Source organism: Symphodus melops (assembly GCF_947650265.1).
Source record: "Symphodus melops genome assembly, chromosome: 17".
Lineage (NCBI taxonomy): Eukaryota > Metazoa > Chordata > Actinopteri > Labriformes > Labridae > Symphodus > Symphodus melops.
The window spans coordinates 17,122,594-17,136,012 of record NC_136707.1 but is presented as its reverse complement, the minus strand read 5'-3'; the positions used below and the strand labels follow the sequence as shown (position 1 = coordinate 17,136,012).

At 40.5% G+C, this 13,419-nt stretch overlaps 1 protein-coding gene across 3 annotated transcripts; it reads left to right on the top strand.

Annotated features, from left to right (window-relative positions):
• The first annotated feature begins 1,077 nt into the window (after positions 1–1,077).
• Positions 1,078–13,394, top strand: gmip (GEM interacting protein). 3 transcript variants are annotated; one of them, XM_079366503.1, is made up of 21 exons: positions 1,078–1,334; positions 2,378–2,468; positions 2,895–2,991; positions 3,136–3,199; positions 5,394–5,519; positions 6,418–6,482; positions 6,649–6,756; positions 6,862–6,942; positions 7,146–7,307; positions 7,449–7,586; positions 8,100–8,290; positions 8,614–8,705; positions 8,800–8,862; positions 8,982–9,068; positions 9,181–9,323; positions 9,411–9,587; positions 9,679–9,816; positions 10,020–10,219; positions 10,327–10,651; positions 11,199–11,301; positions 12,070–13,394. In XM_079366503.1, the coding sequence occupies exons 1-21, from the start codon at positions 1,292–1,294 to the stop codon at positions 12,693–12,695; spliced, it is 3,120 nt and encodes a 1,039-aa protein (XP_079222629.1). In that variant the 5' UTR covers positions 1,078–1,291; the 3' UTR covers positions 12,696–13,394. The 3 variants fall into 3 exon arrangements, with proteins under 3 accessions (XP_079222629.1, XP_079222631.1, XP_079222630.1); XM_079366505.1 differs by lacking the exon at positions 11,199–11,301 and having other exon boundaries at positions 12,070–12,224; XM_079366504.1 differs by lacking the exons at positions 1,078–1,334; positions 2,378–2,468; positions 2,895–2,991; positions 3,136–3,199 and adding an exon at positions 4,132–5,152.
• Positions 13,395–13,419: the final 25 nt, after the last annotated feature.

Below are 13,419 nucleotides of genomic sequence, written 5' to 3'. Positions count from 1 at the left end.
TTGAGCTGGCAAGAGTTTTCCACCTTCCACCTCCTCTCCTTTCCTCTTCTCTTCTCGGATAAAATGACAAAATGAAGGACAAAGTGGGGGATGGAAAAACACCAGATACAAGGTAAACAAATTTTATACATCCACAGATGAATTGTAACTTGAAAAAACACAAAAATAAATAAATAAAATAAATCTAAGGTGGCGATTTGCAAAAAAAGAAAAATAGAAAAACAAATGGCTGACAAAAGTCAACAAAACGTTTATGAGACAACAACAGACAAATTCAGACATGCTCACTCTGAAACGGACATTTGCTTGATTATCCTCAACACACGACCTGCAGCCTCATGCTTAGCTAATTTACAGCAGTTCTTTTCTTTTTTTTTTTTTTTTCGAACATCACTCCTCATGTGATATTGCCTAAATGAAATGATCATCATGTCCAAACTATTCACTGACAACAAATAATAGCAGCCATTGGATGTTCTGGTCCATTCAAAAGCAGGTAGTTTCTTGCAGTCACTTATTCACCCTAGCAATTTAATCTAAATCAAATGAAAATGTTTGCAAAGAGAAGGCTCGATCAAGTCTATACTTACATGTACTGTATTTCTGACTTTTACTTTCAGAAGCCGTGCAGGTAAGTAGAACTTTGTTTTATATTGTTGGCCCTTAAGGTGTCGTCATGTCACTGGTTTAAGGTTCAATGGGTTTATTAAAATCTAAAGAAAATCATTTAAAGTCCTCTGTATGTAGGACATTCAGTTTAACTGAATGTGCACATATTTTTAGTGAGGTGAAGAATTTAATTGTATCTATTCATGTATTCCCATGTGGTGCTTGTGAAGTTGTATTGTCAGTCGAATATCTGTCTATTCTAAGGTCAAACATCTGTTATGACTGTCAAGTATTTCTTCTAAGTCAAATGATATGCTAATCAAAAATCATACTGAGCTCTAAAATAAACACAACACCTCTCAAACATACTGGCACCTCCTCTATGTGTGATGTGAGATTGTAGGTGGGGCCTACAGTGACAGCTAGCACACTTCCTCTTCCAATGTTTGTGAAAACGTTGGCCAACTTCCACCGTGCCAGAAGAAGCTCCTTTTGAAAGCTGCAAGGTCAGAGCTGCACACTAATAATTCAGCCTGCAGCTAAATCAATGCATGTCAACACATCATTGCATATTTCCTGTTGACCTAACATTAGGTCAACGTTATAGGTGTATTGTAGTGTTAGGGAAGATGATGTATAAGTGGCATAACTAGGGTCTTGCTTCTGTGGAAAAAGGGCAGAAATGGAAGATCAAGTGCCAAACGAGGAGTCCTCTCAAGCTACAGGTGAGCACAAAGAATGTGATGTCGAGGCAGTGCTTGACATCATGTTAAATGTACTTCAACTCATTACATTTGTTTCTTCAATAGCCTAAAGAGAAAATGAAGGGAAATGCTTTCAGATTGGTGTGTCAAAACTTCACATCGAAGGAGAATGTTTGTTAAGTCTCTGTTCAGGAACTCTTCTCAAAGTGACTGTGATTCAAAAGTTTAAGATTCAAAGAATAAAAACATTCAAACACAAGGAAGAATAAGAATTGGAATTAAAACAAGCTTTGCTGAAATGTCTTATTGCTGCTTATCCTTAAACTGAACAGACTGCAACACTGCGGCTGTGAAAAACAAGGACTCTATGTTCATTATGAGAAATGTCACAAACTGCAGGCAGGATGTGGTTGACCAGAATGTAGAGAGAGAGAGAGAGAGAGAGAGAGAGAGAGAGATAGATGGCTTTCTCTCAAATGTCACAACTGTTGCAAATTGTCTTTTTTTCCCCTTTCAGTATTATATCCTTTTTAAATGGCAATTATTGAAGAACTGCTAAAGGTTAACCTTTTATTTTGATTAGCAACACATCTGTGTTCAGTCAAACATTTTTCTTTCTCAGTAATGATAAATTAAAAAATAAATTCTGTCTCTTATGTTTCTTCAGTGAAGGAATAAGTTATTCTCTATATTGTGTCTCATTAGCAGAATCCATCCATCTCAATGTTGGTCTTTAATGCTCTAAATACATCATGTTGTACATTGAGCATGCGACAGATTCTTTAAGTAAACATCTATAAAGTCTGAAGGTCTACAACTAAGATTCAATAGTCTCAATGACAAAGAAGGATCTTATTATTGGGTGATTTCTTGAAGTGATCTGCAATGTTTTCATTCTGTTTTTGTTAACCACAATCCATGTCCAGACTCTGGTTAGTCCTTCATATCACTTTTTTTTATACAAGAAGAACCTTTGTGTTATTTTGTTATAGTGTCACTTTGTCTGTGTGCTCAAACCGTACAGTGTTGTGTTATACTTATACAACTTTCAAATTTCATTTCAGAAGTGAAGAAGGTACATCATAAATCTGAAACCAAACGATACAGCGAGATCTTCAGAGAGTTTGATAATCTTGATCTTTCTTTACTAACTTCGTAAGTATGACACATTAATCAATTATGTTACATTTGTTTTTTTGTCTCCTGCATCACTTTGAGTTTTTTTTCCAGTTTGACCTGAATTCTGAACAACAGTGGTTAGTGAGGTGTCACGTACTGGTGCTGTTTACGAGGCTGATTGATGGAAACCGCACAGGATGTTTTTTTCTGATATATTTGTCATCTTAGAATCATATTCTAATAACTTTGCAAAGTTATTAATTCTTATTGTACTGATACTGATCACCTAATGCTTCAGCACGTGACGTTAGTGTGTCGCCTTTATCTGCATGGCAGATGTGCACTTGGAAACATGGCTGACGCTTCATTCTTGCATAAAGAAAGCTAACGTACTTTAAAAAGAAGTGAGCCTTGGGCATTTGACTGGGTGTTTCTCTTTCAATAAAGTGTTTCTGTGTTTAGTGCAGGGGAGGATGTGCTGTCAGACACTGAGTCACAGTCCAACTCAGAATCCAACTTTGCAGAAAGTGGAGACGTCAAAGAGGAACAAGCTCTGACTGTAAGGAATTCAAACCTAGTTCATACAGTTCATATGAAAGATCTGTGTTTGAATTTAGAATATCTCAAATAGAAACTTTTCTTCAGAAAATGATATATGACCTATTTTATGATATATGACCTATGTGATTTTTTCCCCCAACAGAGTGAAGATCTACTCTGTGCACTGAAACGTGGTGAGCTCAGTGAAGCTGATGGAAAACAATCAGGTATTATTTGCGTGACAAAGAGATCAAGCTGAAACAAAAGGAAGTGTGGAGGTGTGTGCATGATCTCGTGTGTGAGTCAGTGCATTTCTAGTCTATGTACACTGTGACGCTCTGCGCATACAGAATCCACATCAAGTTCATCCTGTGTGTGTACTGTGCGTCTTCTTGTCTCTGTGTGATTAGATCACCGCTAGATTACTTTTCTTTAAACCAACCTGTGACTGACATCTGACATCTCCACAGATAATGTTCAGTGTTGTTTGCCTGTGACATTAACTAAATGGGCCCTCTTTTCACCATTTTTCCTCTTTTTAGCTGCAAGTTGTAATTGTCCTGTCGTAATAAGATTAGGATAAAGGGAATGGATAAAAGCAGCTGCCAGCTGCTCCCAGTTTTTGCCTCAGATACAAGCAGTGACAGAAGGGCCCTGCAGAAAGAGGCAACGTCAGTATTAAATTGGCTTTTACTGTTAATACAAATAAGATAAATTAGTGCAGACTTACTTACAGTCCAAAAGGAAGTCTTTGCCAAAAGCTCCGTCCTAAGTCCAACATACACTACAGGTCACAGCACAGGAATAAGAGATTAGCAATTACAGGAACAGACTAGAACTAACTAGAAATAGAAATGCAGAGAAAGCTAGCCAGGAGTTAACTGAGTTTACTTTAAAAACACTGCTCTGTCTGTGAATGACTTTTTGAGGGTCTTCTTTTGGCCATAGGTCTAAGTCTTACAATGATCTCCGACGCACCCCTCACAGAGAACAGTGTACTTGGGTATACATTTCACATCATAGGAAATCAATTAAACATACACCAAGCACATTAACGTGCTCTTTGGTAATCTGGTATCATGTCCTGCCATTGGTTCAGATTGGATACCCATCAATCCCCCCTCTCCCCTCCCTCCCCCCTAGTCTGTGACACACCAGGAGGTAAAGCTCACTGGGTGCTTCTTTAAAGCTTGTCACTCCGCAATCTGGACCTGGCCAGGATAATCCCCAAACTAAGTGGAGAAGACCATTGCCATGAGGCAGCAAGGAATCTGCATAGAGCCTGCTTTCTAACAACAAAACACAGAAAGGAAAGGCTCATCAAGTTCAACATCGGCACATCCTTCGGCCGCAAATCTGTCATTGTTGTGGAAACGCCTTTGGTTCTTGAGGATTGTGTGTGATGACAGAGAAGGAAACATCCTCCTGCTTGGATTTTTATTGAACTCGAACTGGACTTGTTGTCTAAGAGAAGGAACAGAGCAGAGCTAAATCTGCATGTCACAGTGAGGAACTTAAAAGAGAAGTTGTCACACTCTTTTTGGCTCTGCGTGCTAAGCTCAGTCAGAAACACAACAGAATACTCGGAACTGTGTTTAGCACTGTTAGAAGAAGTGAAAGTTTGAGTGGTGTTTCTTTGGTCCATGAAAACCCTAATGTGTTTTCATACATTTTAACACTGTCTTTGTGATCGTTTTGCTGTAAATGTAGCGCAGAGAAAAAGACGAGCAGAGAAAATAGGGTGGCGAGCGTTTGAGAGGCCAAGTGCTTGTTAGGCATACATCATCTGTTCTGTTATGATTCAAAGAGGAAGAACCGAAGTGGCAGACATAGAACCACAGTCGATCTCTGACATGGTGGTGTCTGATACTGCACATTGGCACTGAGTGGTGTTTGTGACTGCACTAACCACAGTTAGTTGTCTCTCTGTTGCTGACTGGAGGTGAACAGGTGTCAGAGGGAGGGGCTGAGTAGAGAGAGGAAGAGAGGAGGGAAGTTATTTAGCTAAAAGCCGTTTGGATTTGACAATTGGAGACCTCGTCTTTCTAGGTCCCTTCCTCATTTGTGCCAAGTAGGGGCAACTGGGGATTACTAATTGTCAAAGAAAAGAGTATCAGTTCATCTAGAAATCTGAGGAGCAGATATGGCCTGCAATATTCAATCATTGTTTCCTGTTTTGGGTTCGTGTACACCTCTTTCTTTTTAAGTGACTTTGATTTTTTTTAACATCTTTATCTTGTCTGATTATTTTCAATAGTTGGAGGGCTTTCAGTCATTAATCTTCCCAAGTTGCTGTTTCTTTGAGTTTGAGTTGGAGGAGAGACTATAGCAGTTGAGTGTGACCTCACGCTGGCTGATCATTAGATGGTTCAGCAGAAAAGTGTGAGTAGCCTGCAGTGATGCTGATGTACTCCCTCTCAGCCCAGGAAGCAGACCTGGCTCTCTGTCGCTGCGAGGGTGGAGTGGAGACGGCGCTGCAGTATGCCAAGATGTGGTGCCGTTACGCCAAAGACCTCCTAGTCTGGATGGAGAAGAGAATCAGCTTGGGTAAGTGAACACACATTTAGTAGTGTAACATAGAAAATGTTGTCACAACATACCTGTGCTGTGTGCCTCTAATACGGTATAATGTGTGAAAAAATACTCTTATCCAATGTACAAGTGGTTGCTTTATAAAGGCTGTGCCTTTTATTTATTAAAAGTAGAGGCTATTAAACATTTTGTAAAAGTAGATTTGACCTCAAATACATTTTCCGTAGAGGTTTGACCATGTTTCAGAAAATCAACAAGCTTTTCAGTGGGCAGGGAGTTCCTTAAAAAAAAAGTCCCAAATCAGTATTGTAGTCAGCAGATAACAGGAAGTCAGAGTCTTGCTTCACATGTTCAACAAGAAAAAAACAAAACAATTATTCAACAATAGTTGAGGAATTTAACCGGGTTGACTTGTCTGTTATATCATGGGCTGTCTGTTTTCTTGCACTCAGCGTTCGGGTCAGTCTCCATGTGAGCTATTCAATGACAGCACACAGAGGGGACGGATTATGGAGCAGATTAGCAGGGCAGCGGAGGGTAATAAAGGAGATGGATCCATTTGGAGCACATAGACAGTGATTATCCTGATATCAGCAAGCACAGGTGTCCAGTCTGGGGTTGCCAAGTTTTCATTTTTGTTGACAGCGATCAGAATGTAAAGCAGCGGAGGAGCAGCCCTGCTCAGCTGTGGAAGGAACAGATGAGTAATGCTTGGTGAAGTTTAACTCCATACCACCATGGATTACACATAACAGAGCAACATTGTTTACTGATGACAACAGAACAGCGTATAGTGTCTATTTCTGAAAAGGACATGGACACTTGGACACTGAAATGAGGCTCTAAGCATTATAGCAACATCTGGTTTTTTTCATACAATATCTTTGTGTAACACTGTAATGTTTGTTGACAGAACAAGAATTTGCAAAAAATGTGATGAAGACAGCTGAAGGGGCAAAAGTCATTGTTGCACAGCAGGTACGGCATTATTCATTGGATGTTTAGTCAGTGTTTACGTTTTAATGTTACTGATGAGTTATATTGAAATGACTTCCTGCAATGGAGTGGTGTCGTCTGAACAGGAAAGCCTGTGTTATAATATTTACTATTAAAACGCTGTTTAAAGCTCTTCTTGTCTTCGTAGGAAATGATGCCCCTGCAGTACATCTACACAATGGCGCTAGAGCAAGACATCAAGAACAGTTTGACCTCTAGAAAGATTTCAGAGCTTCTACAAAACCGCTGTTACCAGGTACAGAAGTTCACACATAGAAAGAGTGAAGTGTGTTCAATATGTTCTTTTCTTTTACATGCATGTACACATCTTTGTGTTTTATTAAGTACTTTTGTCCCAAAGGCTTTGGCTGCCAAGAGGAATGAGATTGAAAGATGGCGCAGAGAGTTTAAGGATCAGTGGGCAAGAGAACAAAAAAGGATGGTAAGGCATGAGGTTTATTTGTTGAAGTTGAGCATGTTTAATAGCACTGTCCAAATTAATTTATTATAATTTGAGAAACTTTGGACGGGCAGATGCCTCGAAAAAAAAAAAAAAAGATCCCCTAACTTATCAAACTGCACATGGCTCAGACGGTATTTTCATTTGTGCGCATGTGTGTGCGTGTGTCCCCCGCATGTTTTCAGAATGATTCCTTGACAGCTTTAAAAAAGGCTCGTCAGCAGTACTTCCAGCGCTGTGATGAGCTTGAAAAGGCCAAAGCTATATCTGCTAAAGCTCTGGATGATACAGCTGGAATCAAAACACTGGATAAGAGGAGGAAGTCCAAGGATGAAGCCCAGACTAAAGTGAGTGTCTCCCTTTATGTGCTGCATGCACTGCTATTCTCCAATAAACAATGTGTATGATTATTATGTTCTTCTGATGTTTAAAAGAATCACATTTGTGATACTCAAGCACCTCTCTGCTCTTCTCTGTAAATCCACCAGGTGATGGAAGCTGAGATTCTGTACAGACAGTGTGTGAGCGATGCCAAGATCCACCAAGATGAGTTAGTGAAGGTCAAAGAGAGGATTATTTCCCACACTCGCAAGCTCATCTTTCAGGGAGACACTGTGCTTAAAGAGGTTCGTAATCACCAAGCTCAACATCTGTCTCTCAGTATGCATGCGTTCAGAAAGGTTGAACAGTGCAGTAACTTTGAAGCTTACCTGATTAAACTTGGTTGTTGCTATAGTAATAGCATGTAGTTGTAATTTCAAATGTACTTACTTTAACCAAAAAGGTCAATCTAAATGACTTGGTCCATTTTTAGAAGCATCAACTCGGAAAATATTTGGATGCAGTAAGCCATTGTTCCTATAGGAAGCAAAGTAATTATGTCTGAAGCACCTGATTGATAAAAGTGTACACACATTGATGATTTATGGATTATTTGCAGCACGTAATGCTTTGGAGTTTTATCTCAACAATAACAAAAAAAAAAGATTCCTTTTGATTTCTTCACATCATTCATGTTTAACTCCAATATTTTTTTTAAAAAACAACACCTATGTTATCTGAAATTATATATTAGGCCAATGCTGATATATTTGTTTGTTGTACTAGCAGAGTGAAATCACCTTGTCTCCTTTTTGCAGGCCACAGTCAACATGTTTTACTACCAGCGGCAGCAGACGGAGCCTGTTCCACTCGGCTATCACAACCTGGAGTTGACATGCAGGTCTCTGGAGCCTGGAGAGCCTTACCTGCTCTACATCCTCAGCCAACGTCGCACAGAGCAGCCTCTCCAAACATTTACCTTCCAGGAGTATTTTCCTCAGGGCAAAGGGTACGGTACACTGACCAATGACCGCCTCTGCTTTTAGTGTTTGCTGCGGGTATCAAGCTATCTTAAGTAATTGATTTAATGCCAGAAAAAAGATGAATCATACGTGAAAAGAAAGCTTTGGTAGTTTTGCAAGGAGAACAGGATGAGTCTGTGTGATTATCTTCATGAAAACAATCTCACCCTTTTCTTACTTCGATATTTAGTTCATTCAATTGAAATATTACAATGGCCTACAGAAAACAGTTTAATATACGACGATTTGTTGTAAATATGTTTACTTGTTATTCAGTAACTTATGTTCATGATCTTTTTTATCCGAAAAGGAACAAACGAAAAACCAGCAACCCTCTCAGCTCTGTGCAGGACTATTCACCGGTGACAGATGAAAACGCTTACAGAAGATCCAACGATGGCAGTAAGGACTCTCCATGATTAAACCATGGTTATATAAACTGACAAATTTTCCTCTTTAATTAAACTCCTGCTCTCCGTGTTTTTTTGCACATTAGGGAAAGCAGGGTACAGTGATGGGGAGAGTATGGGAGGCAGTTTAGAATCTCTTTCCAGTCCCGGTACGCACAAGTCTGAATTTGTTTCTATGATTATTCTTTCACTTTGTACCTTATAAAGATTAACACTTATAGTTTCTCCTCTATTCTCTTCTCTGGACTACACTCATGTATAACCGAAGCGCACACAAAGAGACTGCCTAAAAACACATCCACTCTGACGGTGTCATCAGACGACCTGGACGAAAGGGACATTACCTCAGAATCAGGTTTGTTACTTGATTTGCATGCCTCTATGAGCAGAATACTTCTAAGGAGTGTTTAACCATTCTCCATTGGTTATTCAAAGAGTATTATTCTGGCCATATGGTCTCCTTCTAGAGTGCATTGATGGTCAGCCGATGAAGATGCGTACACCTTCACGAGCTGCGCTGACACACCGACTCAGAAAGATGAAGAGCAAGATGGTGAAATGCAAACATTGTGAGAACTACATTGTTGTCAGCGGGGTGGAATGTGAGGAGGTACGAGGCCAGTTGAAGAGAAATACACTCGCATGGTAATAAGTGAGAGTGCTGAAACCCTCTGACTTGTCCTTTTGTTACCTTCAGTGCGGCCTGGCTTTGCACAGGAAGTGTATGGAGGTGTGTCAGTTAGAGTGTGAACACAGGAAGGGGACCGTGTTCGGAGTGGACCTGTCTCTGGTGACACGTGACAGACCAGACGAGGTGCCGTTTGTGGTGCTGCGTTGCACTTCTGAGATTGAAAGTCGCGCCCTCTCTGTACAGGTATTATTTACCAGCACAGTGCTCGAAGTTCAGAAAAACAAGATATTAAATGTATCCGTGATCTGATAACTCTTTTTTTTTTCTCTCTAAGGGAGTGTATCGTGTGAGCGGCTCCAAGCCCCGAATCCAGAAGCTCTGCCAGGCCTTTGAGATGCAAAAGGACCAGGTGGACCTCTCTGACCTCTCACCACATGACATCACTTCAATGCTGAAACACTTCTTCAAGGAGGTACTTCATTTTAAAGCCTCATTAAATTGAGGTCACCACTACCTACCTTCACCTTGTTTGAATAAAATAAAAATAAAAAACCCTTAAAAAGCTTCAATGAATGTCTTAGGCTTACAAAAACAGATTGAAGTGTGAGACTCAAGACATATCATAACTTGTCTCTCTGTTCTCCAACAAGTAATATCTCTCTTCCTCTCTCCCAGCTCCCAGAGCCCTTACTAACCTATGACCTGTACCATAACTTCATCACTGTGGGTAAAAACATTCAGCACCTGAGTGAAAGGGAGCCTACACCAGACACTAACGAGATAAGGGACATCATTAACAGCCTGCAAAAGCTACTACAGAGACTTCCTTCTTATTGCTACAGCACCTTGCAGCACCTGTTGAGTCATCTGCAAAGGTGAGCATGCAGCTGTGTTAGAAACCCCTGTAGTTTTAGTTAACTAAACCCGCCCAGTAGATTTACCTTTCGATTTCTTGTCTTTATTTTGCTCTCTGTCTTCACAGGGTTTCGGAGAACCTAGAAAACAAGATGTCCCCGAGCAATTTGGGTATTGTGTTTGGGCCGACACTGCTGCGCCCTCTTGTGTCCACGGACATGTCAATGATCGCCCTGCTGGAGACCAGTTACCAGGCTGTGCTAGTTGAGTTCCTCATCACACACCATGACGAGATTTTTGGCCTTCAGCCGAGAAGCCATACGCCTCCTCCTCCAGTTCCCACTGCACCTCTTCCTGACACCCCTCCCAGAGCTTCCTGTCCCTCGGATGGGGAAGTTTACGCTCACTTAGAGCATGAAACCTCCTCCAGAGAGCGGCCACTTTCACTAGAAGTAAGTTCATCGGTGAGAAAACTCTCAGCCCAAACACAGACTTAGTAACTGTAGCATTGAAGATGTATGTAGCATATTAGTACTACATGCGTTTAGTTGGAGCAGTTGATTGACATACACATAATGCGAGTTCACCTTAACTTCTTCTGCTGATTTGTTCACCTGTTGTTTTAAGATTCTATAAGCGCCTGTCACCTCACGCTTACTCTGTCAGGAGTAATAGCTGCTGCTTCTCAACCGCTCTATGACCTGCATGGCCTCCTGTCAAACTCTATTATGTGGACATTACACTGGCTGATAAATAAAAATAATTAGTTGACATTTACAGTAGCTGTTCCAGATGAACTCCAGCCACAAAAGTAAAAAAAAAAAGGGTTTACTGGCACTTCATCTCTCAGTTTAAAAAGTCCTTGATAAATTCTAAATTCAACACCAGTTCATCACTTTTGCATTTTGACTCACTCACTCGTATACTTTGGTAATGCAGTATTTCAGATTATTAAAGTTTGTAGAAAACCCCACCACTCAATTTGTGTCATTCCAACAGAATCGAACAATCAAGAGAGAGTCAAGCGAGGGTTATATATCTGACAAGTCTTCATCCAATGAGGCAGTGGACCAGCTGAGCTCCGAAGCCAATGAAAGAGCAGGTAGGCGGGACTTAGTGACAGAGCAGTTCCTCCTGACTTGAAAGAATAGCTAAATCAGATAATGATGATCTAGATAGATAGATGTGTGAAGTTGTTGATGTATTGAGTATGATCATTGTCAGCTTGTACTTTTTAAGTTGGAGTTGTTGCTTCAAATTCAAGGTAACAAACTGCTCCTCATTTTTTGTTTCACTTAATTTCCTCTATGCAGAAAGTTAAACGATCAAGGTTACAGAAACGTAGTACTTCCGATGAAGATAAAGTGGATGCAAAGTGCATCAAGAGTCTGTTCTAGTTCCTTTTTCTTTCAGGCGTGTTTCCGCCAGCTATTTCAGGAAATAAGACTTCCTTTTTTATTTTCTTGTAGATTATTGCTAAAACTGAGTAGTTGAGATGGATCATTAGAACAATGTTTAGATTGTGATTATTTTACTTTTGTTAGAGATCTTGCCAAGTCATTTGTTTTTTTCCTGCCTTGTATGTTGTATGCTTTATTTCTTCTTAGCTTGCTTCACTCTTGCTTAAGGTCTGTGGTGTCTTTCTCTCTGTGGCTCCAGCAGCAAGCAGCATCAAGGCTTCTCAGAGCTTTAAATCAGATGAATAATATTTGAATATAGATCCAGCCTGTTCTGTAGAACATCCGTAGCTAAGGTTCTTTGTTTGCTTTAATAAAAAGCAGTCAAAGCTTGTAATATTCGTCACTCGATGTCTATATTTATCATGTGCTTTATTTAAGAATCACTCCATGTTCTTCCTCCTCTGCTTCAGTCCTGGCTATGAGAGGCCATCATCAGGGTGAGCCAGTTGGAGAGCCAGACCCTGTTTTGGAGAACCAGCCATACTATCGCTTCACCAGACAGCCTGTGAAATATCATCGGCATAACTCAGGAACCCGATTCTCTAACCCGTGTCGCACAACCAAGGAGCAGGAAGTCCCGGCGAGTGGCCTTCCACGGAGTGCAGACAGCAGCCGCAGCTCCTCTCCAGAACCAGGGACACAGAGACCTTCTCCAAGTTTAGATGCCCACAGTGAGAACATCCACCAGCCTAACCAGGCCATCGGAGCCTCTGAGAGTAAAGTGGAAGGCTCACTGAACCCGCGACAAGTTGTGCAGTACATGCTGGGGCTGGACTCAACCCTTACATCAACTTCCACAGTGACTTCGTCCAGTTCAACACAGGACTCTGCTCAGGTGGTGTCAGCTGGGTGTCAAGCTGGTCTGAACATAAATCATTCCAATAACAGGCAGTGTGTTGGAAAGCGTCAGACGTTGTGCCAGACATCAAAAACACTTCCTTCTGAGCACAAACTGAATTCACCAGCTCACAAGATCCTGCTGGGCCTGAAGCTGAGACGCAGCCACTCAGGGAAGGAAGAGCAGCTCTTTGTCTGAGGAAAAACTGATTTACATATACCCACATTCACACAGACTGAATGAAGTAAAATCTAACAATTATTATGTGGAACAACTTTTACTGCTATCGATACTAATCCAGTTGTCGTGAATAAATGCTCACAATATCGCAGAACACAGAGTTAAAAGCAAAACAATCGTATGAAGCATAAAAGCACATTCATATGAAAGTAACAAAAGTTTTAGAATTCGCACATTCAAGTCACTCTTTGAGGAGACACAGTTGAAAAGTTAAGGCTGTATTACCAGTAATCCTCTTAAAGATTTTGTTGACCCTCCATCTGTCTACCCAAATACCCAAACCAGACAAGAGTGGTTTACATAGTTATCCCTTTAAATATTTCTTGTTTTATTAAGTGCACCAACAGGTGCTTTGAGAGCAGATAACAAAATTCCACTTGCACAAACTTGTAATGTCAGAAGTAATGTTTAGCATATCACTTTTTCAGACATGGTGCAAAATATGAACATCACGGCCTGTTTTATATGAATCATATCATGTGTATATGTATGCTCAGGAATTGTTTTAAAATACAAAATATGCCTTTACTGATGTCATACAGTAGTTTCGTTACCTTGACTAGTTTATTGTATGCACCTTTCCTGTTTGGACGCAAGGGGGCGGTCTTTTCCCAATATGGGGGCAGACACAATAGTAAATAAACCTCTAATTTCTAATAGGGCAATTTTTGAGGTTTCATTT

Excerpts from the sequence above, each read along its gene's own strand:
- gmip (XM_079366503.1), top strand. The coding sequence starts at position 1,292 with ATGGAAGATCAAGTGCCAAACGAGGAGTCCTCTCAAGCTACAG. Across the intron at positions 2,992-3,135 it reads AAGAGGAACAAGCTCTGACT|AGTGAAGATCTACTCTGTGC; the intron begins GTAAGGAATTCA and ends TTCCCCCAACAG. Across the intron at positions 3,200-5,393 it reads AGCTGATGGAAAACAATCAG|CCCAGGAAGCAGACCTGGCT; the intron begins GTATTATTTGCG and ends ACTCCCTCTCAG.